This window comes from Silurus aristotelis, assembly GCF_946808225.1.
Source record: "Silurus aristotelis genome assembly, chromosome: 6".
Classification (NCBI taxonomy): Eukaryota; Metazoa; Chordata; class Actinopteri; order Siluriformes; family Siluridae; genus Silurus; species Silurus aristotelis.
The window spans coordinates 31,605,044-31,625,397 of record NC_139579.1 but is presented as its reverse complement, the minus strand read 5'-3'; the positions used below and the strand labels follow the sequence as shown (position 1 = coordinate 31,625,397).

Sequence of the window (20,354 nt, the reverse complement as noted above, 5' to 3'; positions counted from 1 at the left end):
AAATTGCATTTATGTATATACGCTACTCCTTTGGGGGTGAAATGTGTGTACGATGATTGAATTTAAATCAATCATTATTCAAATTATTGATTTGAATAATGATTATTCAAATCATGAGCTAAAACTAATCTCAGACTCCAGCACAAATGCATTGATTCATCACACTGCTTTCTAAAAATGCCGTTTTGCCAATTCTGACCTTGCATCAGTATGTTTGTGTCTTTCAGTCGCTCTTATTTTTTTTTCTTTATTTTTCTTTTTTTTAAACGACTCCTAGGAAAAGAGTGCAAAGCTGCTAAGAGACTGTAGTATGAGATCATTGAGAGGGAGGGAGGGAGGGAGGGAGGGAGAGATGGATGGAGGGAGGACGAAAAAAAAGAGACTCCAAATGAGAGTCCAAAATCCATTTGAGAGCCTCCAAATAAATCAATACAAATCTCCTTCCCAGAATGCAAAACAGGGTTCTCCAAAAAAAAGTTTCTGCTGAACACAATAAACACGAGCGACTTTGTCCTATATTCAGTGCGCTCTGTAAGTGAGATTCATTAAGAGAGACGAGAGGAACGGCGGTTTAATTTAGCCACTGTTCCACTGCGGTGTAGCCTGCGAGCTGTTTACTTTATTGAGGGATCTCTTCCGTAATGTGAGCAGACAATGCTGAACTTGCACACTCTATTCCCATGGAGCAGATACTGAAAACGACAATTTGATATCAGCTGAAATTAAGAAATGTTGCATGTGTGAATGGATGGGAAATAAGTGGTTAAAAATTTGTGAAGAAGTAGTAGAAAATGGAAGCATTAGTTCAGCATTGGTAGAGGATGGAGGGATCATGGTGTTAGTGGAGCAGTGGTAGAGGATGATGGGATCAGTGGAGCAGTGGTGGAGGATGAAGGGATCAGTGGAGAAGTGGTGGAGGATGAAGAGATCAGTGGAGCAGTGGTGGAGGATGAAGAGATCAGTGGAGCAGTGGTGGAGGATGAAGGGATCAGTGGAGCAGTGGTGGAGGATGGAGAGATCAGTGAAGCAGTGGTGGAGGATGAAGGGATCAGTGGAGCAGTGGTGGAGGATGAAGGGATCAGTGGAGCAGTGGTGGAGGATGGAAGATCAGTGGAGCAGTGGTGGAGGATGAAGGGATCAGTGGAGCAGTGGTGGAGGATGATGGGATCAGTGGAGCAGTGGTGGAGGATGATGGGATCAGTGGAGCAGTGGTGGAGGATGAAGGGATCAGTGGAGCAGTGGAGGATGATGGGATCAGTGGCGCAGTGGTGGAGGATGATGGGATCAGTGGAGCAGTGGTGGAGGATGATGGGATCAGTGGAGCAGTGGTGGAGGATGATGGGATCAGTGGCGCAGTGGTGGAGGATGATGGGATCAGTGGAGCAGTGGTGGAGGATGATGGGATCAGTGGAGCAGTGGTGGAGGATGATGGGATCAGTGGAGCAGTGGTGGAGGATGAAGGGATCAGTGGAGCAGTGGTGGAGGATAAAGGGATCAGTGGGGCAGTGGTGGAGGATGAAGGGATCCAGTGAAAGGAGTGTAGCAATGGAGTGATGAAGGTTGGACTGTTGAAACCAAGTCATGTAGCTGCATTCTGGATGAACATTAACATTAATAGTTGTTTTGGTTTCATCAGGACAGGGACAATAAGAAGTGATGGATCGACTGTTTATATACAACTGCTATAAAGTAAGCGAGAACAGGAACAAACTTGTTTTATCCTCTTCAGCATTCAATTGACTCTAAATGGATATTATTCTTTAATCAACTAAAATATTACTACTATTTTCTAAGAGCAATAAAACACTTCAGGTTACACATGCTGGTAAAATATAGCATAATAGCAGCATTAGAACAATTTACACTGGCGTATTATATAAAATATACAGCGTATATGTACGTAGCAGCAGGCTGATTTGCTGATTTGCTCAAAGGAGACCTGAGCATAAGATTGGGATTTGCTTCTTTTGCACTTCGATTGAGTCTCCATTTCCTGTTATGATGCAATCCACTCTTCTGGGAAGATGTTTCACTAGATTTTGTGGAGATTTGTGTAGAGACTCCTGGGTGTTAGTAAAGTCAGGTACTGATACAGTTGAGCTGAGGAGGTTTCTGGGGTGCAGTCAGCATTCCCATTCATCCCAATAGAATTAGAGCTCTATAGCAGAAAATCTTCCACTCCACCACATGTAAAGCAGATCTTAATGGAGAATTGCTGGTAGAGGTTTGGGTCACCGAGTTCAAGCAAAGGCAAAATTTCATGCTACGTATCCGAAGACGTCCTGCACAATTGTGTGCCTCCAAAAACAGTTTATATTGTGTATATTTATTTATATTGTTTTGTAGGCTTATAACCTTTCAAGTATGTACAATGGATTTTAATAGTAATGTGCTCCTGATAGCTCTGAAGAAGACTAGAAAAATGACACAACAGCAAGCCCAGACACAGGTTAACCCCTCTATTGTCTCCATAGAAACAAAATGAAACCATGGTCACTACTTTATCCTCAGCGTGCAGAGAGAGAACTCGCTACTCTTTGCTCAATCAGCCTTCTTCATGGCTCCTTATTGGTTCTCAACATAGTCGCACAGTTCCACTAACGTTTATTGACGGTATTTGAACACCGGTTCTCTTTCAGCCATATGTGGTTCTTCCTTGAGCTCCATGACGATATGGTTTGTGTAGAAGATCTCGAGTTGAATACTGATTGCAAATATATACAGTACCAGGCAGAAGTTAGACACCCCCCCCCCCCCCTATACTTACACTTCTAATTAAATGAATATATACAATAAAATATTATGATTATTTCCAACAACATCTGATTCCACTGAAGCTTTCTACATCCATAAAGCTTGGGAAGTTGGCCATGAGGTCATAAGAAGTGGCGTCTAGCAAAATATAATTCATCTCACTTACTTTAGTTATATGATTATACACTCATAAGTCTTCATCTGTCTCTTTCTTTACCTCTCCGACTCTCCTCCGTCCTCCACCAAGGGCAAAACATCCTGCAGCCTCGCGCTGGCGTAATGCATAACAATTACACATGCATATTTATAAAGCTGCGTTTGGAGAAATGCCTGTCCTGTCACAACAAAAAAAAGGGAACAAAGAACAAGATCCGAGCTGCAGGAACAACTGATCCGATTATCAGCGCTCAGGTTGAGGTGGGATACTGGTGGCAGATGAACAGCTCAGTGCTGCACCATGGTTTTGTAACAGGGTACAAATGAGTGGAGAAAAAATGGCTTGGGGTTTGAAGTTCGAGGGGAAAAGTGTGTGAGTGAATGGAATCATGCGTTCGCAGCTTCAGATAATGTTCTGTCAATCATTTTCAATGTTTTGGACTATCGCACGCTTATTGGTGTCAGTTTAAAGATTTCACACGCTACACAATGACCAGACAGGTTCACTCACTCTTTACAACCACGATGAGAAGACAATCATCTCAGAAAAAACAGAAACTTGCAAATGAGCTACAAGAGAAAACCACAAACGGTTCCCTTCCTGTCAGCCAACAACAAGAACCTGGAACCTGGAACCTTGTACACAGATTCACAAAATAGACCATATGAGGTGGTATCAAAAAGATTGGAGCCTAGCTCTGTTTACTTTATTTCTACACTCTTTCGAATCAGATTGCAAGCGAGAAGCGATTAGTGTAGTGTGGTCTAGTGGTTAGGATGCGGCGCTCTCACCGCTGTGGCCCCGGTTCGATCCCCGGTCAGGGAACCAACCCCAGCCATTAGGGTTGCACAAGCCTTAGTGCCGGTCTCAAGCCCGGATAAATGGGAAGGGGTTTCGTTAGGAAGGGCGTCCAGCGTAAAAACATGTGCCAAATCAAAACATGCGGATAGTCTGCTGTGGCGCCCCCTAATGGGAGAAGCCGAAAGAAAGTTTTAGTGTAGTAAAGCCTGTAACTGTTATCAAAGGTCTCAGGACCACAGGTTGCATGAACAGTTTAGCATTAAAGCACCTAAAGGGTAATGAATAGACATTCGGTGTTGAGGATGAGGATGTGTTTGCCTTCTGAGTCTGGTTCCTCTCAAGGTTTCTTCCTTATGGGGTCTCAGGGGGCCACAGACGCTACTGGATCGCTCATTAAGGATAAACTTACAGTTATACCCTCTCCGTAAATCTACGTTGAGACGATGTGTATTGTGTGCTAAAAACTGAATTGAATTTATTCATGCTAATTCCTTTGCATAACACTACAGGACTACGCCCATTCATTTATCCACGATACGCCCGAATCATGCCAGTACTCAGCACTCAGAAATACCTATATATTTTTTCCTTTCTGTTATGAGTTTCATAAGCGTTAGTGTCTCAGCGTGTGAATTTTATTGCTCGCCTCTGTCTCAGTCGGCCAAGTTTCATTTAAACGTAATTTTCCCACTGTAGTGAATTTCATTTCAGATATTTTTGTCGCCTACTTTACTGTTGCTGCTTTATCGGCTTTTCGTCACCCGAGCGCCTGCTTATTAGCAATGGATCCTCTTTTTCGGTTTCTCGGATCACTCTGGTGTTTTAACGTGTATTTAGATGGGATTTATCGAGCGCTTTTTTTTTTTTTTTTACCGATTTAAACTGCAGCATAGTATATAAAACCATACTATTATTTGCACGTTTTTAGATTTAGATGGTGTTTTTCCGCACGGGAGCATTAGCAGACGTGTGTAATCATGCAGGTGCATAGCATTTTCTGTCTATCCAGTGTAAAAGTCACATCCATATTTACCATCCTGGGGCAGAACATAAAGACCAGGACCATGAAGAAATAATCCAGATACAGCGCAATTTAACGGAATAGAAAGAAAGAACAAAGCAGCAAATTCAGCCTCGTTTTGATAAAGAAAAATGGCAGTGATTCTTTCATGACGCTTTTCACAGCCTCAGGGTTGAAAACTCTACCAGGACTTATTGTACCAAGCTATATTTTAGTATCTCAGGAACCCAGGGGTCTACAAGGTTTTTCAGGTAGCGGACCCCTTTAGGTGATAGAAACATGGGGAAGAGACCCGAGACAAAATGTGTGAAACATGGCCACTGATATTAACAGACACCAATCATATTACGCTATTTATATTATGTTTAGCCAATCAGAACTGTGTTGTTGTTGTTGTACATGAATCGGCTGTATAGTTTCACATATTTTCGTTTATGCATCATAACAAACATATCATTTGCAATTAAAATTACAATTTATTCAATTGTTCACAGTTGTCTTTTATTTTAAGGTTTGCAGTTTTATACATTTTCCTTTTACTATCAGGTAAACAATTATACCTTTACATGAACATCAGCTTTAAGTTTAATAGAACTTTCCTCTTCTTCAATCAGCTTCTCCCATTAGGGGGCGCCACAGCAGATCATCTGTCTCCAGACACCTCTGTCCTCTACATCTGCCTCTTTCACACCAACTACCTGCATGTCTTCCCTCACCACATCCATAAACCTCCTCCTTGGTCTTCCTCTTTTCCTCCTTCCTGGTGGCTTCATCCTCAGCATTCTCCTACTGATATACCTCATGTCCCTCCTCTGCACATGTTCAAACCATCTCAATCACACCTCCCTCACCTTGTCTCCAAAACGTCCTACATGCGCTGTCCCTCTAATAAACTCATTTCCAAACCCGTCCATCATCGTCACTCCCAACGAAAACCTCAACATCTTCAGCTCTGCTACCTCCAGCTCCACCTCCTGTCTTTTACTCAATGCCACTGTCTCTAATCCATACAACATCTCAGGTCTCACCACAGTCCTATAAACTTTCCCTTTCACTCTCACAGATACTCTTCTATCACAAATCACTCCTGCTATCACTCTTCTCCCTGCAACCGCACCACTTCACTACCCTCTCTCTCATCCACACACATAGTGTTTAATAAAACAAAAATATTTTATCTTTGATGTTTTTACTGTTCAACATTAATTAGCGGACCCGCTGTAGTACCGCCACAGACCCCTAGGGCATTGAAGACCCATGCCCTACAAGGCTGTACTACAAAATGTAGATGTGCATATAGATTCCGTATGTAAGACTAGACAAAAGTTGAAATATTGTATTGTTACTAAGGGAATATAAGTAGTTCTTGTTGATAAAGTCGGACGTCTTGACCGTGATGTGCCTCCACTCTTCCAGACGCTCTACTGAACTATCCTATTTGCACTTCTGCAAATCCACCAATTCTTCACTCTTAATCTTAAGCAGCGTTATCAGACAGGCTTTTCATGGGGAAACCCATAATCAAGTTATTCACATACCATGCAGAAACATTCACATGAAAACATCTGTGCAGCAAGAAATCATGAAATAGGAGTTCACCGCTAAAGAAGGAAACATCGGCTCTGTATCAGGCACAGAAGCAGAGTGAGGGTGGAGCAGGTAAAAGGGATGAAGCAAGATAAGGATTAAGCAGGAAAAGAAAATTAATCAGGGTAAAGGAAGGAAAAACGGAAGGAAGGAATTTATTTAATTTAGTCTTCCTCCATTAGAAAGCTCAGTAGTGGTGTGAAGCGATTCATCCCTTGCTTCATCTATACCTTTACAGAGCAATGCAGCGGGGCTTTATTTATTCTTTCCGTCCATCTAACTCACGCTGAATGGATGAATTAGTCAGCAAAATAAAAGCACTGGACATTGTATGATACGTAGCATTTGCTTTATGCATATTCTCATGTTATTAGAGGTGCTACATCAGCAGGTAAGAAAACCATATCAGGAACAAATATGAAACAAAGTAGTACATGCGCCCGCGTTCCTGAAGTCACGCTTAACTACGTGTCCATCAAGAATTATTCATAACCTCTCTGGAAAGCAATTACACCTCTGACTAGCTCCATGTGCAGAACGACAAGCTTCCAATTTCCCAGCGTTTCAAACCCTCCGACTCATGTCAAGGGTCCGCGGTTACCTGAGGTGAGAACCATTATACAGACAGCCATGTTCTTCCTTTAATTACGCTCAGCGGCACAGGGGGAACAGTTTCAGCATGAAAAGGAGATAAAGACGCGCACGTGTGTGGATTTCTCCATGCATTAGGCAAACGTGTATTAACGAAGAAACCTCGGGACTGCACAGCTGGAGCAGATTTCACTTCTCACCGATATTGTGAAACAGCTGAGACACACATTTCTGTCTTTCAGCAAGAAAAAGACGGTGTTGCTTCACAGTTTAACTGAATAACAATTTAAAAAAATTATATAAGTTATAAAATGTTATTAAATATAGTAAAAAAACAAACAAAGAAAGAAAAAGTCTAAAAAAGCTAAATACGTCACAATAAAAGTAAAAGAAGCAAAGGGGAAGGGTGGAGAAAGAAAGGAGGTTGGAGAAGGAAAAGAGGGTGGAGAAATGGAATGGTTGAGAAGGAAAGGAGGGTGGTGCAAGAAAGGAGGGTGTAGAACGGGGGGTAAAGCAGGAAACGGGGTGAAGAAGGCAAAAAAAATTAATCAGGAAAAAAGAATGGAAAATGGAAAGGTGGAGCAGGAAATAAGGGTGGACAAGAGGAAAGGTGAAGCAGGAAATATGGGTGGAGAAATGCAAGGGAGGAGCAGAAAAGAAGGGTAGAAAGGGGGAAGGTAGGAGCAGAAAAGGAGGGTGGAGAAGGGGAAGGGTGGAGCAGAAAAGGAGGGTGGAGAAGGGGGCGGGTGGAGCAGGAAAGAAAGATGGAGAAGGGAAAGAATATTAAAGCAGAAAATAGGGGTGGATAATGGGAGGGTTGAGCAGAAAAGGAGGGTGGAGAAGGAGAAGGGTGGAGCAGAAAAGTAGGGTGAAGAGGGGGGAAGGTGAAGCAGAAAAGGAGGGTGGAGAAGGGGGAGGGTGAAGCAGAAAAGGAGGGTGGAGAAGGGGAAGGGTGGAGCAGAAAAGGAGGATGGTGAAGGAGAAGGGGGGAGCAGAAAAGGAAGGTGAAGAGGGGGAAAGGTGGAGCAGAATAGGATGGTGGACAAGGGAAAGGGTGGAGCAGAAAAGGAGGGTGGAGAAGGGGAAGGGTGGAGCAGAAAATGTAGTGAAGAAGGGGAAGGGTGAAGCAGAAAAGGTAGTGGAGAAAGGGAAGGGTGGAGCAGAAAAGAAGGGTGGAGAAGGGGAAGGGTGGAGCAGAAAAGGAGGGTGAGGAGGGGGAAAGGTGGAGCAGAAAAGGAGGGTGAAGAGGGGGAAAGGTGGAGCAGAAAAGGAGGGTGGAAAAGGAGTAGGGTGGAGCAGAAAAGGAGGGTGGAAAAGGAGTAGGGTGGAGCAGAAAAGGAGGGTGGAGAAGGGGAAGGGTGGAGCAGAAAAGGAGGGTGGAGAGGGGGAAGGGTTGAGCAGAAAAGGAAGATGGTAAAGGAGACGGGTGGAGCAGAAAAGGAGGGTGGAGAAGGGGAAGGGTGGAGCAGAAAAGGAGGGTGGTGAAGGGGAAGGGTGGAGCAGAAAATGTAGTGGAGAAGGGGAAGGGTAAAGCAGAAAATGTAGTGGAGAAGGGGAAGGGTGGAGCAGAAAAGGTAGTGGAGAAGGTGAAGGGAAAAGCAGAAAAGGTAGTAAGGAAGGGGAAGGGTGGAGCAGAAAAGGTATTTGAGAAGGGGAAGGGTGGAGCAGAAAAGGTAGTGGAGAAGGGGAAGGGTGGAACAGAAAAGGAGGGTGGTGAAGGGGAAGGGTGGAGCAGAAAAGGAGGGTGAAGAAGAGGAAGGGTGGAGCAGAAAAGGAGGGTGGAGAAGGGGAAGGGTGGAGCAGGAAAAGTAGGGGAGAAGGGGAAAGGTGGAAAAGGAAAAAAGGGGTAGAGTAGGGAAAGTGTGAGTAGGTACCTGAATAAATCTCTCTGCTCTTCAGCCTCATCAGCCACCGCTTCAGACCTGAAACAACATCAACAAGCAGGTGATAATCACACAGTTCACACAGCAGTCAGTCAGCTGCTGTCTGTCCAGGTGACTTACTGCAGTCCTGCTGATCTCAGAACAGTCTAACAACTATTAGTTCTGATCACCAATCTGATTGGTGAATAATCACACCGAGATGTTTTGCTATGTGTATTAGCGAAGGCATCCTGAGGTTGATCCAGCTCCAGTTATGTCCCACCTCATGAAGATTATGGACCTTTAAAGAAATAGATGCCTGCAAACATCTCGAACCATCTAGAGACGTACCAGCGCCATTTGAATCCCACCTCATGTGGAGTTTGGATTCTGGACCTCTTTGAGTGTTTAAAGGCTCTGGCATGGAGAAGCTGGTGTTGGATCTATGATGATCTCAGATGTTGAGCTATTTTATTAGTTCCACAACGTGAACTGACTGTATGAGAGAACATATGAGAGAACCAGTGCTCATGTTAGTTCTCACTCTCCAGTGTTCTGTATTGTTTAAAGACTATAATCACACTATTGATGTCACCCAGATGAGGATGAGGTTCCCCTTTTGAGTCTGGTTCCTCTCAACGTTTCTTCCTCATAACATCTAAGAGAGTTTTTCCTTCACCACAGTCACCCCCAGGCTTCATCAGACTTTTCCTGCCACATGTGCTTCTTTGCACATTTGTATAAGGAGGATTTTGGATGCTGTGCCATGAACATTCTCCTTTACTCAAACTCCAGCATGACAATAAAGTTGAAGAGTTTGGAGTGGAAGATCTTCTGCTATAAAGCACTACTGGACACATTGTTGGATGAATGTGAACACTGACTGCATTCCAGGTCTCCTTACCTCATGTGTGGATGAAAGAATCTCTCACAAATCTCCACAAAATCTAGTGGAACATCTTCCCAGAAGAGTGGAGTTCATTATAACAGGGTCTCAATGTGGAAGGGGATTTTCAAAAAGAAGCAAATATTAATCTTATGATCAGGTGTATTGTATCGTGGAGAACCAGAAGCAGGGATTTTTTTCCCCCTGATTTTATTCTCTATAATTTCTTTCTATTTTTTTATGCAAAAAAGAGATGGATTTCAAGGAGGTTTTGATCTCAGTGACTTCTTTATATCCCGTTTCCTGTTTAACCGCGTTTGTGTGCCGTCAATCATCCGAGTGAAAATCGTAGTCTCCATCCCTCTGAAAGCTCTGGAGCTGTCACCTGCACACCGTCACAGTGTCAGACTGTCAGTGGTGTTCCTGTGTGTGTGTGTGTGTGTGTGTGTGTGTGTGTGTGTGTGTGTGTGTGAGTGTGTGTGTGTGTGTGTGTGTGTGTGTGTGTGTGTGTGTGTGTGTGTGTGTGTGTGTGTGTGAGTGTGTGTGTGTGTGTGTGTGTGTGAGTGTGTGAGTGTGTGTGTGTGTGTGTGTGTGTGTGTGTGTGTGTGTGTGTGTGTGTGTGTGTGTGTGTGCGAGTGACAGGCATCTGTGTTTACCTGACTTCCTATCTGGAAAGATACAGCAATGCTTCTGCAGTATACTCGGTAGCACCTGTTGTGGAAAAAAGAACAACGGAGATGTCAAAAGCAGACAGAGAGAGAAACAACAAGAGAGAAAGAAAGAGAGAGAGAGAGAGAGAGAGAGAGAGAGAGAGAGAGAGAGAGAGAGAGAGAGAGAGAGAGAGAGAGAGAGAGAGAGAGAGAGCATGAATGCACTGTAAATGACCACCAATTAGAGAGCAGGTTTTTCACAGCGCATTAAATCTCTGCCAGGTATTTTTTTCCAAACTGTGCATCTGTGTGTGTGTGTGTGTGTGTGTGTGTGTGTGTGTGTGTGTGTGTGTGTGTGTGTGTGTGTGTAAAATGCTTACTGCGTGGGTGAGGATTTTGATAGTGAAACTGCCTTCATGTGGAGAGAAATGAACCAAAGAGCAACCAGAAAATGAATATTACTAATACAGTACATCTACACTATCAGGAAACAGGTAGGGGGCGTGGCTTCTGTGTCTGTCAGTCACAGTGAAGGAGGTGAAGAAGACTTGGCCTTGTGTACCTTTCTGTCTCGCTATGGGAGCTGTAAGATGTGACCTCTTAAAATGTGTCATGGTGAAAGAGGTGTGGCCTCTGCATCTGTACGTTATGGTAAAGGGGGTGTGGCTCCGTGTTTATAAGTTTCAGTGAATGGGGTGTGGCATCTGTATCTGTAAATGATAGTGAAGGGGGTGTGGCTCCATGTCTATAAGTTTTAGTAAATTGGGTGTGCCATCTGTATCTGTAAGTTATAGTGAAGAGGTGTGGCCTCTGTATCTGTAAGTTATAGTCAAGGGGGTGTGGCGTCTGTATCTGTAAGTTATAGTCAAGGGGGTGTGGCTTCTGTAACTGTAGGTTATAGTGAAGGGGTGTGGCATTTGTATCTGTAAGTTATAGTAAAGAGGATGGCCTTTGTATCTGTGAGTTATATTCAAGGGGGTGTGGCTTTTGAAACTGTAAGTTATAGTGAAGGGGGTGTGGCCTCTGTATCTGTAAGTTATAGTCAAGGGTGTGTGGTTTCTGTAACTGTAAGTTATAGTGAAGGGGTGTGGCATCTGTATCTGTAGGTTATAGTAAAGAGGGTGAGGCTCCGTGTTTATAAGTTATATTGAAGGGGGTGTGGCATCTGTATCTGTAAGTTATAGTGAAGGGGGTGTGGCCATTGTATCTGTAAGTTATAGTGAAGGGGGTGTGGCATCTGTAGCTGTAAGTTATAGTGAAGGGGGTGTGGCATCTGTATCTGTAAGTTATAGTGAAGGGGGTGTGGCCATTGTATCTGTACGTTATAGTGAAGGGGGTGTGGCATCTGTATCTGTAAGTTATAGTGAAGGGGGTGTGGCCACTGTATCTGTAAGTTATTGTGAAGGGGGTGTGGCATCTGTATCTGTAAGTTATAGTGAAGGGGGTGTGGCCACTGTATCTGTAAGATATTGTGAAGTGGGTGTGGCCTTTGTACCTACTGAAAAGACTGGTGTCCCTCCTTTAATGTATTATACATAGCATGAATTGTTGACACTGTTAAAGCAGATCCGTATTAAACCTGCGCAGAAACACACCCTGAAACCATACAGTGTGTGTCACACTGATCACTCAGCCAAAGGCAATCATGAGTGTTTGCACAGAGTCGAGAGCTGGCTCAGGCTCAGGCTGAGTCAGGAGACAAGAATGATAAGAGAAAAGAACATTAGGGAAAGAAAAGCTAAGAGATAAGGGTTCAGTGTGTGTGTGTGTGTGTGTGTGTGTGTGTGTGTGTGTGTGTTTCTTATTCACTCCAGCTTGTATAATTTCGCATTAACACCCGGCAGTGAAGACTCCGGTGGATAGAAAGCCATTTATGACGCTCTGCTAAGCACAGATTTGCTTGTTCCCCTAAAAAAAAAATATGCAATGTACAAAACATCTGCTGTACCTCCTAAATGAGCTATAGCACAAAATTAGAGACAGACAAGACAATGCAGCAGCGTTCTTTACAGCAGCAAGGGTGGGGAGGTTTGGACCATAGGAGGCTCATGTTCAGCCAGAATAAACGTCTATAAAATTAACACACAATTCCAGATCAAATATTTATGTCTGGATCTGATTGTTAGCCGTAGTTCAGACTATAAAATGTTTGAAGCTGTATTATGTATAGCGATGCCACAGCTGCAGACAATCGCTACACAATGCTTGCGATTCTTTAGCTCCGCCCACACCACGCCTCCAGGAGATTGACTGTATATATGTGTGTGTGAGTGTATAAATTATGTTACTTAAATTAATAAATATAATTATATAAATTGTATATACTGTAATCCCGTGCTTTACCGCAGTTCGAATGTCGCAGCTACCGTTTATCCCAGAATTGGTCATGATAGACCTAAAAACTAGGGAATTGTTTTTATAGTTTTATGTTGTAATAATGAAATGTATGAATAACATAATTGTTAATCATAAAATTACGTAAAATGTTAATACAGTACAGTACCGTATACATAAAATAGCATTTTTGGGGTGGCGTCCGTTTATCGCGGTTTGTGTTTATCGCGGGCGGTTTTGGAACGTAACCACCGCGATACACCGGGATTACTGTGTAATATAGCGCTCTACATGCAGCACGGAGTCTCACACTTAAAATCAAACAACACGTGGTGTCAGGGATTTGCCTCTAGAGGCCGCTCTCGTAACGACAGTGGACTTTCCCAGCCGCTCCAGCATCAGACACTACCCGGAAAAACTATCAATATGGATTTTTGCCGATGTGTGATAGTTCCAACTATTGGCAAAAATGATTAATCGGTCAACTTCTAATCATGATGTGATAAGTATTTCTAAAACTTGTCCATGTAATTGGAAATGAATGACATTCCGTGAGGATGGGTTCCTTTCTGAGTCTGGTTCCTCTCAAGGTTTATATTATTACATCATCTCAAGAAGTTATTTTTTGCCACTTTTGCCACTGGCTTGCTCATTTAGGATAAACTTATAGGCACTAACTTGCTTTGGGACAATGTCCATTGTTAAAAGTGCTACCCAAATAAAATATAGAAAACTTGATTTTATTTTTATTTCATCTCTCTGCACCTAAAGCTTTCTGGTTTCATGGGGAAAAAATTTTGAAAGCAGCTGTAACCCACAGCTCAGCAACTTCACCCAGTCGCTCCGAGCAAGGATTGTGGAAAGCTTTGTGACACTTCAAAGCAATGAATGCTGCTTTTGTCAATCAAGAAGAAGAGATTACAACATCTGAGGAATTTTACTAAATTGGAAAATGAACGATTTTGTGAGGACTGAGAGAAAACACAGCCGGGCTTCAGTATTTCTTCTTCTTTCGGCTGCTCCCATTGGGGTCCCCACAGCAGATCATCCTTCTCCATACCCCCGTCCTCTACATCTGCCTCTTTCTTTACTTTCTTTAGGTTTTAAATGTATTTATTAGCATATAATATATAATAGTGTATATAACTGTATTTAGTGTATTTAAAGTATATTGTTACTTACTATTATCCTTGTATCTACATATTATCTGTATATACAACGTGAATAATGTTGTACAGTTGTATATACTATATACATATTCCATATTGTATATTTATATTAATACACATCAGCCATAACATTATAACCACCTGCCTAATATTGTAGCTCGTCTGTTGGATTGGACCACACGGACCAGCTTTCGCTCCCCACGTCCATCAACGAGCCTCGTCCCCCACGACCCTGTCGCCGGTTCACCACTGTTCCTCCCTATGAGCACTTTGGATAGATACTGACCACTGCAGACCAGGAACATCCCACAAGAGCTGCAGTTTTGGAGACGTTCCGACCCAGTCGTCTAGACGTCACAATTTTTCAACCTCGCTCAAATCCATACGCCCGTTTTTCCTGCTTCTGACATCAACTTTGAAGAGAAAATGTTCACCTGCTGCCTAATAAATAAATTCACCCACCAACAGGTGCCATAATGAAGAGATCATCAGTGTTAATGTAGTTATTTCCAATTTGCCATTAAATCACTTTTCATCCAGGCGACACAAATTGCAGCTGAACGAAAGCAACATTAGCAGAATCAATCTTCGAGCTGCAGTTTGGAGGCTGGAGCTTCTCAAGAAGCCAAAAAAAAAAAAAACCCTCTCAAGCTGTCTCGTCCGGCAGAACTTTCAGGACGGCCTTAGAATGCTAATACGGATGCGGAAGCATGAAAAACCTGCAGTCTGATCCCCGGTGGACAGAGAACGAGAAAAAAAAAAAAAAAGAAAAAGAGAATGAGTTAGCGAGGAATTGAGACAGACCACAGAGTAATTTCACGCAAGGGCGCTTCCAAACTCTACCTGTCCAAACGGCAGCGCGGAAAAACACAAACAATTTGCGCGATGGCCGAAAGAAGCATCTAGAACCCAAAGCCTCTATCTCCGTGGGGCACTGCGAATCAGTAACTCGGTCCAAAGGTCAGACACACTAACACGGGGTTACTCTATAAGCAATTGACCCCCGGTTGAAGTGAATGCATGGAGCATTCTGGAACTGCGGGAACAGTGCTCGTGTTCGCCGCCTGCTCAAATAGACATGAAAGAAGTATGGATGAAGGACATGTTGAATCCATATTTATGATGTGAGTGCACCGATTCGGAACAGCGTGTCTCAAGCGAGGTGATCTCCAGGCATCTCATGTGCAGTGAAATAGAGCTTTCGTATATTAGACTGTCAGTCATACTACAAGAGAATTTTTTTAAACCATCCAGTAATGAAATACGAGCTGCTTCAATGTGACACAATGTAGTGTGATTAAAAAAACATTTCGAGAACCTCGACTGCCCAATGTGCAGGGTTTAGGAGACTGGAAAGAGACTGCTGTGTTTTTATTCATTCTGTCTTATCATTGCTATTGAGTCAGACCGGTTTGTTGTCATATATGTCATGTTTGGTTCCCCACTGATGTTCTCCAAGTCTTACCCTGGCTCAATGGGGTTGAGCGCTATAGCAGGATATCTTCCATGTAAAGCAGATGTTCATGGAGCTCATCCTATATATAGACGTCCTTCTGTTTTAATGAGATCCACTCTACCAAGATGTTCTAGTGTCCAGCTACAATGGTGTTAATCAAGTCAGGTAGTGATGTAGGTGAGGTGAGGTGAGGGAAAGTTTGGGTCTCCTAGTTAATGAGAAGGGAATAAAAAATCATCCATCATCCCATAAAATAAGGCCGGGAAGGTCAGGTGTCCCAATACTTATGTGCGTATTGTGTAGCTTTTCCTCTTCATTACAGACTTGATTAGATTTAGGCGTTTTATATATATATTTTATTTTAAAATGTTTCATGCAGGAAAGGCCGTTTAAGCTTTGTTCCATTTGGATGAAAGGTTTAATGAAGCTGAAGAGCTCCTCTTCACTCATGCCACACACTCCCGCTGCGAGAGATCACTAAATTAAAGAGTGACTGCTAGTCCGAGAACGCCGGACAGATTAAATGAGCCGAAACAATGCGGTGAAACAATCTACCCTGAAGTCAGACAGGGTGAAGATCATCACTCCTGTTACAGTCCTACTACAACTACAAAGCATCTTTCTTTCTTTCCTTTTTTTAGTTTTTTTTTTTTAACGAACACGCCAATTCTCAATTCTGATTGGCCAGAAGATGTGATTAGGTTTCAGACAGTAGTGCAGCTGCAAATCACAGGATTATGACACTAAGGTTTAATGAATTTGTTAACAAAAACATATTGAATATATATATATATATATATATATATATATATATATATACAGTGGAACCCACTTATCTCGACCTCGGTTAACTCGACAACCCTATATATCGACGTTTTTGAAGTGGAACCGCCGAATTCTCGCTTTGTCTAAGCGAACCCTAATATCTCGAGCACAAGGGGGGGAAAATTCGCCATTTAACGTCAGTTATGTCGATCGGCACGGTGCAGCCGCAGAAGAACTCGCAAAAGTGGCGGAAAAGAGTGTGGAAGTTTAAATAGGAGCTGGTGATGATGCTATACGAGCACCATATGTGCGCGATTGAAGCCGGGAGCTTCAGAGAAAGCGGCCGAGAAAGCACCTGCCACGGCGAAGGGGGCTGAAGGGAGCATGGCAGGTGGATTCCTGACAGATAAACATGTACTGTATGTATTTTTATAGCATGACTTCATCATACAAATCGCGGCAACGCTGTTATGTAAAAACCCTCCAAAAACACGTGCATGCACATTCTCATTTATTAACGCACATCATGTACATAAAGAAATTTCAAGCACGTTAATATACTGCCCCATATTGATCATCGGTTATCTCGATGCTTTTTGGCGACCCCCTAGGACATCGACATAACCGGGTTCCACTGTATTATATATATATATAAAAAACAACTAAAGCAGGGGTGGGCATCTAGTTACGAGATCATAATTTTTTCTTCAGATTATTAATCCAGACTAATATATTTTACATGATTGCTCAATTTCCTCTCTATTGAGGGAACCTAATGTATAATGAATGCAATGAGTTGATTAACTCTAATACCTGTGCAGTTGTTCTCACTTAAATGACCACAATGACACACAAAAGAAAAGAACATATGTACAAAGACAAGACCCTGTTTTAGATTAGTAGCCAAGAGAACATTCTCAAACTACTTTCAGATTACAGTTAAAGGTGCTTTATATTATAAAACACGTATTAAAGGGATAGCATGACATTTTGCCTTCACTTGGGGAGCTCCTGCTATAGAGCTCCAACCCTATTAGCACATGATGAAGGTGAACACTGACATATACAGTGAGGAAAATAAGTATTTGAACACCCTGCTATTTTGCAAGTTCTCCCACTTAGAAATCATGGAGGGGTCTGAAATTGTCATCGTAGGTGCATGTCCACTGTGAGAGACATAATCTAAAAAAAAAAATCCAGAAATCACAATATATGATTTTTAACTATTTATTTGTATGATACAGCTGCAAATAAGTATTTGAACACCTGTCTATCAGCTAGAATTCTGACCCTCAAAGACCTGTTAGTCTGCCTTTAAAATGTCCACCTCCACTACATTTATTATCCTAAATTACATGCACCTGTTTGAGGTCGTTAGCTGCATAAAGACACCTGTCCACCCCATACAATCAGTAAGAATCCAACTACTAACATGGCCAAGACCAAAGAGCTGTCCAAAGACACTAGAGACAAAATTGTACACCTCCACAAGGCTGGAAAGGGCTACGGGGAAATTGCCAAGCAGCTTGGTGAAAAAAGGTCCACTGTTGGAGCAATCATTAGAAAATGGAAGAAGCTAAACATGACTGTCAATCCCCCTCGGACTGGGGCTCCATGCAAGATCTCACCTCGTGGGGTCTCAATGATCCTAAGGAAGGTGAGAAATCAACCCAGAACTACACGGGAGGAGCTGGTCAATGACCTGAAAAGAGCTGGGACCACCGTTTCCAAGGTTACTGTTGGTAATACACTAAGACGTCATGGTTTGAAATCATGCATGGCACGGAAGGTTCCCCTGCTTAAACCAGCACATGTCCAGGCACGTCTTAAGTTTGCCAATGACCATTTGGATGATCCAGAGGAGTCATGGGAGAAAGTCATGTGGTCAGATGAGACCAAAATAGAACTTTTGGGTCATAATTCCACTAAACGTGTTTGGAGGAAGAAGAATGATGAGTACCATCCCATGAACACCATCCCTACTGTGAAGCATGGGGGTGGTAGCATCATGCTTTGGGGATGTTTTTCTGCACATGGGACAGGGCGACTGCACTGTATTTAGGAGAGGATGACCAGTGCCATGTATTGCGAGATTTTGGGGAACAACCTCCTTCCCTCAGTTAGAGCATTGAAGATGGGTTTGAGGCTGGGTCTTCCAACATGACAATGACCCGAAGCACACAGCCAGGATAACCAAGGAGTGGCTCTGTAAGAAGCATATCAAGTTTCTGGCGTGGCCTAGCCAGTCTCCAGACCTAAACCCAATAGAGAATCTTTGGAGGGAGCTCAAACTCCGTGTTTCTCAGCGACAGGCCAGAAACCTGACTGATCTAGAGAAGATCTGTGTGGAGGAGTGGGCCAAAATCCCTCCTGCAGTGTGTGCAAACCTGGTGAAAAACTACAGGAAACGTTTGACCTCTGTAATTGCAAACAAAGGCTCCTGTACCAAATATTAACATTGACTTTCTCAGGTGTTCAAATACTTATTTGCAGCTGCATCATACAAATAAATAGTTAAAAAATCATACATTGTGATTTCTGGATTTTTTTTTTTAGATTATGTCTCTCACAGTGGACATGCACCTACGATGACAATTTCAGACCCCTCCATGATTTCTAAGTGGGAGAACTTGCAAAATAGCAGGGTGTTCAAATACTTATTTTCCTCACTGTACATCTACCCAGAAGAGTGGAGGTTATTAGAATAGCAAATGAAACCATATACATGACATCTCCAGCAACTATAAATATCTCTGTTAGTTTTTTATCTTTAAAGACCAGTCACCCTCTGATGGATCCTTTCAAAGATATAATAAGACTTTATAAATGCTTAATAAATATAGTGTGGAATTGGTGGGGTGTGTTTTTTACAGAGTGAACAGGTAGATGTTCACACAGAAGCTGATCACACTGATGAGAGCTCTTAACCTGTTTCTGTAATACATCTTTATCGTTGTGCATTCTAGATAAACTGATAGCTTGGTGGATAAATGGATGGATGGATGGATGGATGGATGGATGGATGGATGGATAAAACAATATATGTATGAATGGATAGATGCATGGATGGATTCATACATTTATGAATTGGATGGACTCATTGAACCATTGATGAAAGAATGGATGAAAGAATAGATGGATGGATGGATGGATGGACGGACGGACAGACGGACAGACAGACGGACGAACGGACGGATGAAATAATATAGGTATGAATAGATTGATGGATGGATGGGTTCATACATTTATGAAATGGATAGACTCATTGAATCATTGATGGATGGATGGATGGATGGATGGATGGATGGATGGATGGATGGATGGATGGATGGATGGATGGATGGAGGAATTCAAACATGATGTAACAGAGGCAACATTCAGAGAATGTAATTATCTTACATACATACAAATATTCAGAGATCCATCTGTTTTTTCATCTGTCAATCTCTCTATCCATACAGTCATTTATCCATCCATCCATCCATCCATGCATCCACCAATCAATTGTATTTTCATACATCTGCCTAACCACTAATTCACTCATCTATCCATCCATCCATGCATTTATTAATCCATATATCCATCTATTCAATTTTCTTCTCTGCACCTCTCAGCATTCTCATTAGAACCCGTTCTCCTTTACTTACTGTTTCTTCTTCTATCCTTTATATCGCACGCACGCACGCACACACACACACACACACACACACACACACACACACACACACACACACACACACACACACACACACACAAAACCTTATAGTTTATCCAACTCAAACAGAAAGCTTTATTTAACACACAACTGCTGCCCAAATCAGGCTTGAAAATCACATTGAGAAAGGTTTTGTGTGTGTGTGTGTGTGTGTGTGTGTGTGTGTGTGTGTGTGTGTGTGTGTGTGTGTGAGTGTGTGTGTGTGTGTGTGTGTGTGTGTGTGTGTGTGTGTGTGTGTGTTGTGTTACTACAATAAGTATTAGACACAGGTATTTTGTAGAAGTGAAAAGATTCACTAAGTGCATCCTCATTTAGTGTACAGTCGTTACCGGCTGCGTCCCAAATCATTATCGCATTTATACATTTAGAGACGAGATTTTAGGTTTCAGGTGTTTTAACAAGCGGATTTTAAAAACATTTCTTTATTAAAATTTTTACATTTAGTTGAATTTAATTAAACATTTCTTTAATTCTCAAAAAAAAAAAAAAAAAACATTAAGTTGCAGTGACAGTATTTTCACTTTATTCTCGTAATTCCGATTTCATTTTCCTAATTTCGACTTCATTCTCATATTTTCCATTTTATTCTCCTAATTTTAAGTTTAT

General features: G+C 42.4%; 1 protein-coding gene across 7 annotated transcripts in view; it reads right to left on the bottom strand.

The window, feature by feature from the left end:
* The window catches only part of dlgap2a (discs, large homolog-associated protein 2a), a 274,067-nt gene that overhangs the window by 249,974 nt on the left and 3,739 nt on the right, over positions 1–20,354 (bottom strand). For 5 of the 7 annotated variants that reach the window (XM_083544539.1, XM_083544538.1, XM_083544542.1 and 2 more), the window contains exons 2-3: positions 10,316–10,370; positions 8,786–8,833 (exon numbers count right to left, since the gene is read on the bottom strand). In XM_083544539.1, coding sequence (XP_083400665.1) covers positions 8,786–8,833; positions 10,316–10,370 — 103 coding nt within the window. Of the gene's footprint in view, positions 1–8,785; positions 8,834–10,315; positions 10,371–13,957; positions 14,532–20,354 lie in introns of all 7 variants that reach the window. The other 2 variants (XM_083544532.1, XM_083544541.1) reach the window with 1 other exon arrangement.